General features: G+C 39.9%; 3 protein-coding genes across 9 annotated transcripts in view; 1 reads left to right on the plus strand and 2 right to left on the minus strand.

Moving 5' to 3' along the window:
• The window catches only part of fat3b (FAT atypical cadherin 3b), a 58,315-nt gene extending 53,736 nt beyond the window's left edge, over positions 1–4,579 (minus strand). For all 7 annotated transcript variants that reach the window (XR_014202315.1, XM_082157476.1, XM_082157474.1 and 4 more), the window contains exons 1-2: positions 4,459–4,579; positions 600–3,899 (exon numbers count right to left, since the gene is read on the minus strand). Coding sequence is in view for 6 of the 7 variants with exons in the window: in XM_082157476.1 (XP_082013602.1) it covers positions 600–3,882 (3,283 nt within the window). In the remaining variant the exon portion in view is untranslated. The remainder of the gene's footprint in view (positions 1–599; positions 3,900–4,458) is intronic.
• Positions 4,580–5,058: 479 nt separating this feature from the next.
• On the plus strand, positions 5,059–9,882 carry chordc1b (cysteine and histidine-rich domain (CHORD) containing 1b). The gene is made up of 11 exons (XM_082158238.1): positions 5,059–5,232; positions 5,665–5,714; positions 5,819–5,875; positions 6,019–6,176; positions 6,389–6,492; positions 6,579–6,637; positions 6,741–6,811; positions 8,638–8,743; positions 9,007–9,126; positions 9,217–9,279; positions 9,574–9,882. Exons 1-11 carry the CDS (start codon positions 5,169–5,171, stop codon positions 9,736–9,738), a joined length of 1,017 nt encoding a protein of 338 aa, XP_082014364.1. The 5' UTR covers positions 5,059–5,168; the 3' UTR covers positions 9,739–9,882.
• A 132-nt stretch (positions 9,883–10,014) lies between these two features.
• On the minus strand, positions 10,015–13,852 carry kpna7 (karyopherin alpha 7 (importin alpha 8)). Its single transcript, XM_082158236.1, has 10 exons — positions 13,556–13,852; positions 13,321–13,461; positions 13,160–13,245; positions 12,807–13,075; positions 12,553–12,635; positions 12,203–12,466; positions 11,892–12,125; positions 11,180–11,362; positions 10,928–11,074; positions 10,015–10,753 (listed from the first exon to the last, which is right to left on the minus strand). The coding sequence occupies exons 1-10, from the start codon at positions 13,643–13,645 to the stop codon at positions 10,664–10,666; spliced, it is 1,587 nt and encodes a 528-aa protein (XP_082014362.1). The 5' UTR covers positions 13,646–13,852; the 3' UTR covers positions 10,015–10,663.
• Positions 13,853–14,391: the final 539 nt, after the last annotated feature.

The following is a 14,391-nucleotide window of genomic DNA, read 5'->3' on the forward strand; positions in this document are numbered from 1 at the left end:
TCATTTGAGGTTCTGGCACAATTGTGCACCACTCGCTTACTTTAAACAGGGGCCTGATTAACAGGCTCAGCCTAATTAGCTGACATGTGAATGGGGAACCACAGTTACATCCCACTGCCCGTTGTAGTTCTCTAATCAATAGTCATTAGTTGTAATTAATAGTGAAGCAGGCACCACACAACAAGTTGTACAAGTAACTGAGCAGCTTTTCTTCTTCAATATTGCAAATATCAGATCTCACATAACAGATTTTGAAACACAGACTGTGTTAGAAATCACAGAAGAACACTGATTCAAACCACACAGAGGTTAAGTCCTACCTTTCTAGGTCAGTGGTCTTCTCCAGTGGCAGCAAATTTCAGAGGCAATTGTAGACTCAGAGCACAAATTCATTGCCAAGACAAATAACGTCACATTGACCTTTTAATACCATTCAGTCAGCACACTGCAGTAAAATGTTAGGGCATAAATTCACAACCATGTTCACAGGTTTTGTTTTATTATGCAAGCATCGACTCAGGACTGGTTAGTCATCAAAAGAGATAAAACATAGTAGACAACACAACCAAAAAGCACATAAAGAATAAAATAATAGATACCTGTTTCATCATCAATGGAGAACCTTCCAAGACCACTTCTAGCTTTGATAGAGTATCTGATCACTCCATCTCTGCCCTTGTCATCATCTTGAGCAGTCACCTGGAGGACACTTGTTCCATGACGAGAGTTTTCCTTCACACTTCCCCTCACAGCAAATTCTGAGAAGTATGGCTCATTGAGGTTCTCATTGACATCAATGACTTCCACTTCAAGATAAGACTCAGAGCGAAGTTTCACTGGAAAACCCAAGTCCTCTGCAACCACTGAGAGATTGTAGAATTGTTGCTTCTCATAGTCCAGGTCCTTGGCCACCTTAATGGCGCCACTTTCAGCATGGATCTTAAATGTCCCATTGAAGTCATTGGACAAGTAATATTTCACCCATCCACCAGATCCAATGTCTGGGTCTTGCGTTTGCAGCCAAGCTATAACTGCACCTATAGGAATGTCCTCCAACACACGGCAACTGTAACTCCTGGGAATAAACATAGGGGCACAGTCATTTACATCCTCGAGGTACACTCTCAGGGTTGTCTCAGAGAACATCTGATTCCCTCTTTCTGCCTTATCTCTAGCCTGAATTTTGAGGGTGAAATCCGAGATGGACTCCCTATCCAACTGACTAGACACATAAACAGAGCCGGTCTCACTGTTAATGGCAAACATAGGGGTGTTTGTTAACAAGGTGTATGAGATTTCACTGTTCTGACCGAGATCATCATCTGAGGCTGTGACCTGGATCACTTCTGTGCCGAAGGCTGCGTTCTCTGGTACAAGGGCAGTATAGCTCTTGAGGGAGAATTTTGGGCTGTTATCATTCACATCATCAATGTTAACTCTCAGCAATCTCCAGCTGGATTTCTGTGGAAAGCCCAAGTCATATACAGTTATGTTAAGGAGGTACCGATCTGATTGCTCACGGTCCAACGGCTGATAAATGTAAATTAGGCCACTTTCCATGTCAATATTGAAGCAGCTGTCGACATTCCCATCTGATATGACATGCAGGACACGACCATTGAAGCCAGTGTCACCATCATTCGTGTTCACTTGAAGTACACTGGCTCCCACAGGCATGTCCTCTCGAACTACAATATCTGATGGAAAGGATTCAAACTGAGGCGTCTGTCTGTTGACAGAGAACAGATCTGTGTAGCCTTCATCGACTTTGGATTTGCTAATGGCGGAGGCTCTTTTCAAAAGTTTCTCAGCTAACTTTTGTGCAACTTTTGTGTCTTGACAATTAAAACTCTTTGCTGCCATTCTGCCTCTGACCAATGATATATTTACAAAGGTGGGCTCGGAAAGCAGCTCGGAATCTGATGCAGCTATTATCAAGTTGAACTGTTCGTTCTTTACAATTTTTGCAGTGAGGGGTCTTCTTAATGACAACATCCCAGAGTCTGGGTTAAGACTGAAGACATCTTGTTCATTTCCAGACATAATCTCATATTTAACCAGCCCAAGCTCATCAATATCAATGGCAGACATGGTGATGATCGTCTGGCCCACAGGAAAATCACGCCCTATCGTACCTTTACATGACACGCGCTCAAAAAGGGGTTGGTTGTCATTAATGTTCAACACTTGTACCGTGACATTGACTTCACTTTCTCGTCTATAAGGCGAGCCCCAGTCTGAGGCTCGGACGGCGAACACATATGTCTCCAAAGATGATTCAAAATCCAGTTCTTTGGATGTTGTCAGCTCTCCTGTATTGTGGTTGATGATGAACGGGAGGGGCTGAAGGCTGGCTATGCTGTATGTTATGCACCCATTGTCACCTTTATCATCATCCACCGCTGATACAGTGAGAATGACAGTGCCAATGGGGATGCTCTCATTGACAGAAACATCATAAGACGTGCTCGTAAACATTGGGGAGTTGTTGTTAGCATCCTCAACCGTAATTTGCACCTTTGCCGTCATGCCACTCACTATCTCCATCACTTTCAACTCAAGGAGCTCCTGGCTTAATGTGGTAAGCTCTTGCGCTGTTGAGATGACACCAGTGAGTGGATTAATGATAAAATAAATTGAATCTGAGGTCAGGCTTAGGGCGTAACTGATGACCGGCGGTCTTGGAGATATCCTCACAGTCTCTATTATGGTCCCTGGTGGTGCAATCTCGATAATTGAGGTTTTGTAAATCTTCTTTTCAAAATTCACCTTCACAGACTGTGGTTTTTTCACCAAGAGCTGAATAGTCTGAGTGTTGGAAAACCTTGGTGGTGTGCCTCTGTCTTTGGCTTGAAAGGTGAGATTGCAACCGTAAGGAAATTTATCCCAGTTGACCTTTTCAGACATCTTCAGCTTGTACTCATTTCCAAGAGGAGCTCTGTCAAGGACAAACTGCTCCTGCGGATCACCTGCAATAATGGCAACCCACTCAATTTCTCCATTGGGTCCCTCGTCCAAATCTTCAACAGTAACAATGGCGTATACTGGCTCTTTGTCTGATATTTCAGGGTAAAGTGCAATTGCTTTCAGTGCTGGTGCAAACTCATTGATACGCACAACACTGATCACTAGTTTGGCTGTACTGCTAATACCACTGTTCCCATAAACCTTCATTCCACGATCCACTGCTAAAACTTCAAGGGCAAATCTGCGGTTGCTATCTGCATTAGGCTTGGCTGTGAGTGATACCACCCCACTGGTTGGGTGGACAGCAAACTCCTCCACATCGTCTTTGAAGAAATAGTAAAACTCGCCATTGGAGCCGATGTCTGCGTCAGTGGCGGTCACCTGAGCCACACTTGCTCCCAACGGAGTACTTTCTGGAATATCAATGGCATAAGAAGTGGGAGAGAACAAAGGTCGGAGGTCGTTCATATCCATAATTTGCACATTAACTATCACAGAAGCCTCCAGCATGCCTTTGCCGGTTGCCCTAACTGTTAATGTATAATTATCCTGCACTTCGCGGTTTAGGATGGCAGCACTCCCACCGTTAGTCCGTATGCGGAGAAAGCAAAAGTCCCCCAGCACAAATTCCTCAGCCTGAAACAGCCCCTCTTCGTCTCCAGATTCAATTAAATATTTGATGTCCAAAGGGCCCAACTCAGATAGAGCAATCCCCATTTTAACCTCTGTCTTAATGTATGACCGAGCTGCAGAGTTCTCATAAATGGTGGCATTGTAGATGGAGGCAGTAAACTGAAAGGAGGAGGACCCTCGCTCCTGCAGTTGCCCCAAACAAGGAAGCGGGTAAAGGAGCAATAAGAAGAAACTGGTGAGGCAGATCCTCATACTGCCCCCTGGGCAGCTGTTTATAGCCATGCCATCATCCAGTTACCCTGCAAATAAGAGAAATATGCAGTAAACCATTTCAGTCTAGGGCATTTATCTCATCAAGACATATCCCTATTGCTCAAATAAATGTGATGGCAGTTATTTATTCAGAAGCCCTTGGTTTGGATTAAATTGTTTGGACAAAAATTATGATAATAAATACCTGACCCTGTTCTCATTGGAGTTAAATGGTAGCCTAATCTCACTGCAAGATTTATAATAGCAACGAAGAGCACACATGACGATTAATCACCCAAAACAAATGTGAAACACACTCACAGTAAATAATATTAAAATAGTCTTGAAAGAAATGTGCAATAAGAGAAAATGTGGCTAAATTACACAGTTTGACATTATATTTGTATTGCATTTAAAGTGAATAACTTTGATCATGTCAAACAAAACCTATAATCTCAGATGCACGCACGACTCTCCATTAAAATACGGTTGTAATCAAAGGAAACTTTCAACGCTGTGGAGTCGTAAAATATGTTTGTTACCGAGAGCGGGCAGTCTTATTCTTCGATATTTAGTGCATCAAAAAATATGTGAATGAGCTCTTACCTCTGGCTTAGTGAGAAAGAAATCTCTTCGCTACAAACATCCAGGAGCCCGCTCTGTGAAACTACATCCTTCACTTCTTTGCCATACAGGACTCACTGCCACTCACAGTAGACTGTAATCAGTGGAGCGCGCACCTCCTAAAGCGCGCTCACGAGCGCACGTTATCCCGTGAATGCGCAAACGAAACCGGAGTTGGTGTTGTTGCTGCTGTCCCATTGCAACAATAGGATCTTAACATTATCTAATACAAACATCAGACAATTAGAATAATGTGTTTACGCTACATAGAGCGCACAAAACAATGTATGTTCTTTAAAATATCGCTAAAACGTATTTATTGTTATTTTAATATAAAAAATAGCATGTTCATGGTATGCAACAAAATAAACAAAACAATCATTTCATGTGACGGAGTGAAATAGTACTGAACAAGGTTCGTTTTCATGCACAGCCTTGTCTGTGTTTTTTTATTTAAACTCTGTTAGGCGGCGCATCTCATCTCCCAATCTGTGATCCCGTAATTCCAGTTCCGAAACATTCCGAAAATACACGATTGGAGCCGAAGCTCTGAACGACAACTTACGGAAATTCACGAAAGATTCCGGAAGGGACCTCACGACGGGAAGCAGCAGCAGCTAGCTAGTAAAGACTTCGGACCATTCCCTTTTGAACACGTTGTACAACATACTTTTGCATTTTTGTCAAACATTATGTCTGCACTGTGTTATAATAAAGGATGTGGACAACGTTTTGACCCCGACAAGAATTCGGATGGTAAGACTTTTTACAAACGATAGCTGCATTGCTATGACTGATAGCAGGGTAAATTTGGAAAGAAACCCACTTGTGTTAAACAACATTTATTCATTATTAACAAAACATGACCACCTCTAAAAAGGGTCAACTATTAATTTTATTTTAACGTTATTTAGCATGTTAATGTAGTGAAGCATCTACAATGAAGCTGGTCATTAACGTTTGAATGATACTCAATCAATAGCACAGACTTCGTAAATTAATATTTGTTTTATAGGTGGCTAGAATACAAGCGAGTTATATAAACGTCTTAACAAAAAATCCTGTAGTTGAGCAGTTGGTGGAGTAGCAAACTAACTATAAGATGCACATTGTGTGAACATAATATATAGACATGTGACTATATTCCTGTGACGTCACATTTCAGAATCAATCTCTTCTTATCCATAGATTCATGCACATACCACCCTGGAGTGCCAGTGTTTCATGATGCATTAAAGGTGTGGACATTCAAAAAGATCAGTTTACTTAGGCTATTTATGGAAAATATGTCACTGTTACTCAGAGTTAAACCTATTAAATTGTGTCTTGCATCGCTTCCCAGGGGTGGTCTTGCTGCAAGAGACGAACAACTGACTTTTCAGATTTCCTCAGTATTGCTGTGAGTGCTACAACTCGTCTGTGATGAGACTGAATGATCATTTTCATAGAGAGTTGTGTAATTGCTCATATAAATTATAAATATCTAATTATATTGAAATGGCTAAGTCTTGAAATGTTTGTCTGTATTTATGAATCTCTTAGGGCTGCACGAAAGGCCCCCATAATCAGGAGAAGCCCTCTGAGCCTGTTAAACCAGAGGTAAAGTTCTCTGCGGACAAGAACGTGAATGACGTGAAGCAAAAATGTGATGAATGCATCACCCAAACACCAAAACCTCTGGAGTCTATTCAGCGACCAAGGTAAAAACGCACTTGGAAAGGACAGGGTCTTCCCCATTTGTATTTTCCAGCTCATTAGTTCAGATGTTCAGAAGATAAAGTAATGCAGCATTAAATCTACTATAGAGAACAAGTTCTTCTCATTAACAGTCCACCCAGCCAAAACTCACATTGATGTTAGAACCTCTTAAGGATAAATGACTGAAAACATCCATTTTTAATTGTCTTTGTAGTCCAGATGAGCCTTTCTCTATTCTACAACGGAAGATCTCTCCTTCGCTCAAACAGGCTTTAGAAAAGCTAAAAATAACTGAAGAAAATGCACAGGAGATAAAAGGTAAGAAAAGCCCGACCCTCCTTTTCCCTACCTGTCTATATTTGTCTTCTAATCTGATGTATTTTATTTTCTCTCTTGTATTATAGAGGAGGATAGTGATGAAATTAAGATAGGGACGTCCTGTAAGAATGGAGGCTGCAGTAAGGTACTGTTCGCACTCTCTCTGCTTCTCAGATTAGAAACCATGGCACATAAAGTTTCTTTAGTTCATCATATAAACAATGGATTCTCATTCTTTTTTTTTTTAGACATTCAGCGGACAAGCCAGTGATGACGAGACGTGTTTGTATCATGCTGGTGTACCTATCTTCCATGAAGGGTAAATTAGCATCCGATCAAAACTGAAAATGACTACTAGAAAAGTGTAGATGTAGAAATCTCAGATATATCTGCGGATTCTGCAATTTAGGGTACGTTTACCCTAAGTTTTTCCTCAGCGTTTTCTGCGTACAGGCAACAACGTTGTCAAAACGATCCTCATTCACACGGATCCGCGAAAACGACTAAAAGAAACACTACGTGCCTATAGACTGACATGAAATGCGCATGACGTCACCATTTTCACAAATTCATGTTTTTGTTGTTTACAAGGAGACGATAAAAGTAACTGTTTTGTACACTTTGAAACCCGATTTCAAAAGTTTGCGTTTTCAGGCCCCCAAAATGCTGTTGTCATGTAAATGAACGGTCAAAAGGTCAGTGTTGGGAAAGTTCACTTTCTACATGAACTAGTTCAAAGTTCCGTTCACAAATTTTCAAATGAACTAGTTCAGTTCATAGTTCAAACTTAAACATTTTGAACTAAAGTTCACAGTTTCAAAAAATGAACTAGTTCAGTTCTTTTTTTCCATATGTTGCTGCGAGCTATTATTTTTCAAAATTATTGCCACAGCCCATATAAAACCACAGACAGCAATTATGTTATCAGTTTTAACACTGAAACTATGCGTCAGATTTCATCTTCATATCCAATTTTAAAATCCTTATCCAACCAGGGTTTACATAGCATTGAGGGTAGGGTTGCCAACTAAACAAATGCGGGACAATCGTGCATGGTTCTTTACAGGAAAATGAGGGACACTCAAAATATTTGTAGGCTATAGGCTAGGCCAACATAACACTGTAGGCCTATGTAATTTCAGGTTCGTATGTGTTTAAAAGGTTTTCAGACAACACATTTGTTTTGATTAAAGTCATATTACACACAAACCATAGTTCAAAATAATAGTATTTCAATCTGAAATAGAAAGCTTTTGTAATTATACACTACTTTTAAAGAAATTAAAGAAATGAATAGCCTACTTTTATTCAGCAAGTACATTTATAATGTTACGGGTTTTTTTTATTTCGGATAAATTTACTTTGAACCTTTTATTCATTTATTTCATTATTCATCATTCATCATTTTTTTTTATTATTAATAATAATCAGAAATGTTTATTGGCCAGCAAATCACATCAGTATATTATTCCCTCAGGACGATTTCATGCTTTCTTGCGTGGCTGGATGTATGTTGGACTCACAATAATCACGTTGTTTGAATTCGTCAAAACTGATTTGCCGAAATCAAAACCCAGTCGGACAGTGAAAGGGATTTGCCGGTAGCGCGAGTCCGGATCGAAGCGACCAGACAGCGGAGGATTCTGTGCGCAAATCAAACAATGATTTGTCCCAAAATAATAATTAATTCTCAATTTAGAGTTTGTTATTCGTATGGTCTGATGCGCGTGAGTGTGGACTGAGATTGGATGATGACCGGTGTCGTGATCAAGTGTTGCTGTTGTATCAGATTCAGTCATACATCAGTGGTTAGATCAGCGTCAATAAACGGGACAACGGAGGTTCCGAACGGAACGGGACAAATACATTTCTATAGAAATCTTGCACCATTATGAACGAAGTTAAACTGAGAGAGCGTGCCGTTCACAGCCACCAGAATGAACGAGTTCACAGTAACGTTCATCAGGCAGTAATAGAGTACGTTCAGTTCACGTTCGCCCAAAATATGAACGAGTTCATGAACTATCGTTCAATGAACGCGTTCAGGCACAACACTGCAAAAGGTATACAAAGTTTTCCGTTTTTGGTTGAAAACCGTGCCATGTAAACTGCCCCTAAGTCTTTTTTTATCTTTCCTCATAAAAGGATGAAATATTGGAGCTGCTGTAAGAGGAAAACCTCAGACTTCAACACGTTTCTGTCTCTGGAGGGCTGTACCCGAGGAGAGCATCAGTGGAATATGAAAGATACAGTAAGTGCCTACCATGAGATTTAAATGTCAAAGAACTATATTACTTGCACTGGATTTTTTCCCCCCTGCATTTTGTAGATGGCAATTACACTGGATTTTTATATACACTCCAATTAAAAACAGTATTACAACACTGTGCAGCTCTAGCAGGCCAAAATGCTACTTTCAAATTAACATAATTTGTTGAAGACCAAATGATTAAATATGTTTACATGTGAATCTTGTTTGAAGTGGAGGATGACATTTTTTTTATGTGTGTACAGGGAAAAAAGGTTGTACCATGCAGGTTTGATTGGCACCAAACCGGAAGTCAGGTCATCATTTCCATTTATGCCAAAAATTCAATACCAGAGCTGAGCTCGGTGGAGGGGAACAGTACTGTGGTAAGACATCAACGCAAAATTATTTGCTATATTATGTATACTGGTAGTTTAACATTTTCAAAATAAGGCTTTTTTTTTTATTCTTTGCAGCTCAAAATCCACATTATATTTGAAGGAGAGAAAGAATTTGAACAGCAGATCAGTTTGTGGGGGGTGAGTATTCAGTTGTAGTACTTTTATCATACTTCTTTTCATTAAAGTTTGAAGTGAATACATTTTGTGGCAGTAGTGTTACTGGATATAATAATAATAATAAAAGGTTTCCCAAAGTTGTCTCTGCATATGAAAAAGTATTGTAATTTCACAATATTTTATTCTAAAGCATGTAGTTCTGGTCCTAAAGGAATTTCCACTCCAAATCATTGCTTTAATATAAACTTCAGCACCACAATACAAACAAAGCATGACTTTAATAATTTTAAGATTGTCTATTTGCTTTTACCTAAGGTGATCGATGCAAGTAAAAGTTTGGTGAACATGATGGCTACCAAAATTGAGGTTTTGTTGAAGAAGGCAGAGCCAATGTCATGGGCCCGGCTGGATCTTCCACCTCCTCCAAAGGATAAAGAGAAAGAAAAAGATGTTGACAGTGAGGATGAGTGTGATGATTAAATTAAGAGACTGTAAGAGGACCAACATTCTTAGCTCTGAGTGGGAATCATTTTATCTGATTCTACGGTTTGATGCATAATGAAGCATGAATGTTATGTAAATTCTCAAATCTTTGTCCAAGGTCAAAATATAGATTTATTGTACGGAGCATGTTTAGAGTTTTTTTTAAGAAAGCTCTCTCACACAAAGAACCAACAGTTACTCTGAATAGTTTATATTGATGCAGACCAAAATGTGTCCAATCCTATTACGGTAAGTGGAGCATTTCACTTTCTGGCTGAAGCAAATAGCCATTAAAGATGCATTCATTAATATTGGTTTATTCTGAGTTCACACTTGCTAATGTGTCAAGCTGAAAGTACATTTCTCTTCTATAAGATTATTTGGTATTCAAAATTATAATTGCTGTGAAACTGTTACAGTTTGCCAATTTAAAGACACCTGATACAATAGTCCAGGATTTGTACAAGGAATGAATCTGTATTGGAGGAGAGTACATTTTTCCAAAAACACAAAGATGCTCAAGTATCAAGTTTGATTTGAATCATTGTCTAAAACTGTCAAGCATGTTAATATCTATATTATGAATTTAGGTGATCCTGGAGACGTGTATACTTGATGACTGATCTTAGTTTACACCGTAATGGCACTAAACCAATGTTACAGTGGTTAACAGCCATTGCCAACACCAAATAAGACTTACTGTAAGCCATTTGTCATGACTCAGCACGTTAAGTGGCTCTGGTGGCATTTACACACAAAAAAAAAAAAACTAAAACTGCTACCTTGCAAGCACGATCTTTCATGAAAACCTCTACTGTACAATGCCAACTGCCTTGCCGCCCCCACCCCCCAAATCAAGAAAAATAGGCCAGAACTGCTGCAAAAATAATCCTTTATTCAATTGAAGCTTTAAAAAAAGATATCAAAAGTCAAATCTTTTTTGGACCTCAGATGCTCCAAAGACAAAGTTTGTGTCTGTGGCTTCCGTTGTCAGGCACTGATCTTCACCATCCTGAGGGAGTCAAGGAGAGCATCATGGGAAGACGTCAGAGAGGGTAAAAAGAAATAGTGAATGGTTTATGGAAAAGTGTCTTTAGTTTTCCCAGATCAAAGTGCATTTGCAAAAAAAAAGGATTATGAAAACATTTGACAAACTTGCTAACAAAAATGACTCCGCGACACCCACCTCACTGAAATACTTCTCAATAAGAGCTTGAGCCGCTCTATAAACAGTATTGTTCTCGTGGTTTTGAAGAAACTCAATTCGATCCAGCCCTCCCACCTCCTCCACCAACAAACAAAGCTTATCCACCTCACCAAGTTTCTCAGCAGCCTGTAGAAGGTGCACAGTTGATATTTTAGCATCTCAATGTCAAGCACTGGGAGTTGAAGGAGGGTTTTGCAGATTTCTTTATGAAGCCACACACAGTGAACTCACCAAGAAAATGTTACTTATAGCATCTAGGATGACCAGGACCGTCTTGGTGTCTTTAACTTGAAGCAAGTTCAAGATGGCCTCTAAAGCACCACACTTGACCAGATGAACAACTTGGTCTACAGTCCCACCACTTGTGTAGTTAGTCACTGCCCATACTGCCTCTCGCTGAGTTTTGAAGTCACCCTGCAAAACAAGGAGTTTGAGTATCCCAAAGTGTCAAATACTGGCCAAACCAACACTGAAAAAGCACATTGTATTTTGGTACGCAAGACATTTTATTGCCAAATTAGACATCCATTTATGAATCCCAATTAGAAGAATTTACCACAAAATACTGGCAAAACTACTGCAAAAATCAGACCGCCACTGCAGCCCAAAAAGGTTTTGGTTATCAAAGTCAAATCATGATACAACCACAAACATTAAAAACAGAAGTTCTTGTACAAGCAAATGGTTACAATGAATGTCTTGTGCAAGTCAGCTCTTTCCAATTACCTCAAAGATTTGACAATGCATGTTACAGTATAGTTTTCCCAACTGGAAATGAAGCCACATTTCAAAGGGCCTCAGGAGGGACTACTTGTATAATTGGCCTCATTTTATGCCCAGCTTTAGGAGAAGCATGCAATCACGTTGAAGCCAGAACGTTTTATAGGCAACTCTGCAGGGGCAGAAAACTCAACATAAAAGCGAGACATCAGTTATGACATACATTCCTTAGGAGATCCACCAGAGGAGCCAACAATCCACACGTGATGAGCTGTTGAATCTGTTGGCAGGGTCCAGCTGCAATGTTGGACACTGCCCAAGCTGCCTCCTTCTGAACACTGGACTTAGGGTGTCGCATCAGCTGGGGCAAGGCACTCAACACGCCTGCATCAATGGCCGCTTGCGTCTGCAGGTCTGAACCGCTGACAATGTTCCCAATCGACCGTAGGGCTGGTGTCTGGAGAATATTGGTGAAACTCCTCTTAAGTGGCCCAACATCAAGACCAAAAAAGGTAAAAACACTGGAGTACTTACCACCACAGAGAGTTCCTCAAAGCCCAACAGCTCAACCAACCGTGGAAGAATTCCAGTCTTGATGACCACATCAATTCGTTCATTGGGTCCATCGGTGAGGTACGAAATGGCCCAGCATGCATCAGACAGGACGGATTTGTCACCGTGGTGGAGCAGTTGGATTATGGAGGGGAGCATTTGTTGGACAGCACTGAAACGAGGGAAGGGATTCTTGTTCCTACAAAGGTTCGACAGGGTCCATGTAAGGTTGCGAAGGTACCCAACCTGCAAGACATTTTATGTAGTTTACATTCTGCATGTTTGTTTACATTTGCCATTTCAGAGATGTGGCGAGTCAAGAAGAAACTCACAGGAGCATCTGGTGTGAGCCGTGCCAACAACGCAGGGATGATGCCACAGTCGATCAAGGCGTCTCGATAGGATGGACCATCACCTAAAATGGAAAAATGAACACTGGGGCAAATGGTTCCACAACTTCATAGTACGACTAGCACTGTTTTAAAAAAAATACCTAAATAAGTTTCACCAAACATTACAGTGCAAGTGTTCAACCTCCATATTCTTTTAGGATGTAGAGGCCCCCTGAAGTTCAAAGTATCCTCACCTGCAATGTTGCCTAAAGCCCAGACAGCCTGTTCACTGATGTTCAGCATCGGTGAAGCCAGCAGGGCAATGAAGGCTGGTACCGCTCCATGCTCTACCACTTGCTGTGTGTGCCAAGAAGTGCCAGATGCAACATTAGTAAGGGACCAGGCAGCCTCAAACTGCAGCATAGGGTCATCGTTCCTCCCTAGAAACTCCACAAAGCGAGTCAGAAGTCCTGCTTCAACGATCTCCTTAAGGGGAGGGTTCCTCTCCCGAGAAAGCAGCTTCCTGTAGGGATCAATTTGAAGGTTGGTAATGCTCTGTAACATCATTTGAGATGACTGCTAGTCAAGTTAAGATTAGTTACTGTACCTAGCTGCTTGACAACCTTGTCTCTGCATCTCTGGGCAGTCAGTGTTCACACTTGCAACAATCTCTTGAATTGTTGCAGATATGACCTTAACAAGATGAAAACAGTGAGATAAAGTATTGTAAAAATGTGTGTTTTAGTTGAAGGTAGAAGTAGTAAACACCTGTTCGTTGTCAGTGTTAAACTCTGGTGACAGAGGTTCCTCATCTCCCAAGGATGAAATATTTCTTCTCTTCAGAATACTTTCAACCCTGTGAGCTTTTCGAAGCTCAACACACTCTGCAATTCTGCGGTCACGCATTTTCTGCAAGCAGAGATAGGGTGAGTGAATCTATCAAGAGATTAAGGAGAGAACTGTTGAAAGTGGAAAAAATAGCCAGAATGGATGAACAGCTCACCGTTGGCTCCTTGCCCTTATTTTTGAACTTGGACATGCGTTTATCAGTCAGATTTTCAGTAGGCATTTTGACACTCAATGCACTAGCCATAGGCAAATCACTCCTAACAAACTTCTACAGGAGGTTTTAAGATCAAACGTTACAATAACTGCTAAAACAGAACTGACAGCAGGAGTTTCTGTACAAAACAGATCTCTCAGCGCTAGACTCAACTGCAATAAAAATTTAACCAACTGCAATAAAAATTTAACCAGCTGCAAAGAGCATTAAATAGACAAGCACAATTAGAATCAGGTGATATTAATTTATAGCCTTGGGACACACCTCAGATCAGAGGATTCACCCTTTGTTTGGTGTGTATTAGATGCTATTTCACGTTTTAGATCACACAACTACAGTATAATAATTATAAAAGTCAGTCAATAACCAACTAATGCCACAACCTAAGAAAAATATGATTTTGAAGTTTTTGAAATGTGTGCCTGTGAAATAAAAAAGTATGTTATTGCCATCTAGAGGCCAAAAGTGATATAATAAGACACAGAAAAGCTGTATATGCTTGTGCTGCTGTCTTTTTGAATGAATGTCCTTTCTTAAAAATCCCTTGCAGCCATATATATATATATATATATATATATATATATATATATATATATATATATATATATATATATATATATATATATAAACCATTTCTATTGAAGTACATCAAATATGAAAAATAGTACTATACATTTGACCTAAATATACATCTATATATTTTTTATAAAACCTTTAAATACATTACATTTTATTAATAATAAAATATCTGATACCTCAACTTCATAGTGTCACTT

The sequence above is a fragment of the Leuciscus leuciscus genome (assembly GCF_965113295.1).
Source record: "Leuciscus leuciscus genome assembly, chromosome: 24".
Lineage (NCBI taxonomy): Eukaryota > Metazoa > Chordata > Actinopteri > Cypriniformes > Leuciscidae > Leuciscus > Leuciscus leuciscus.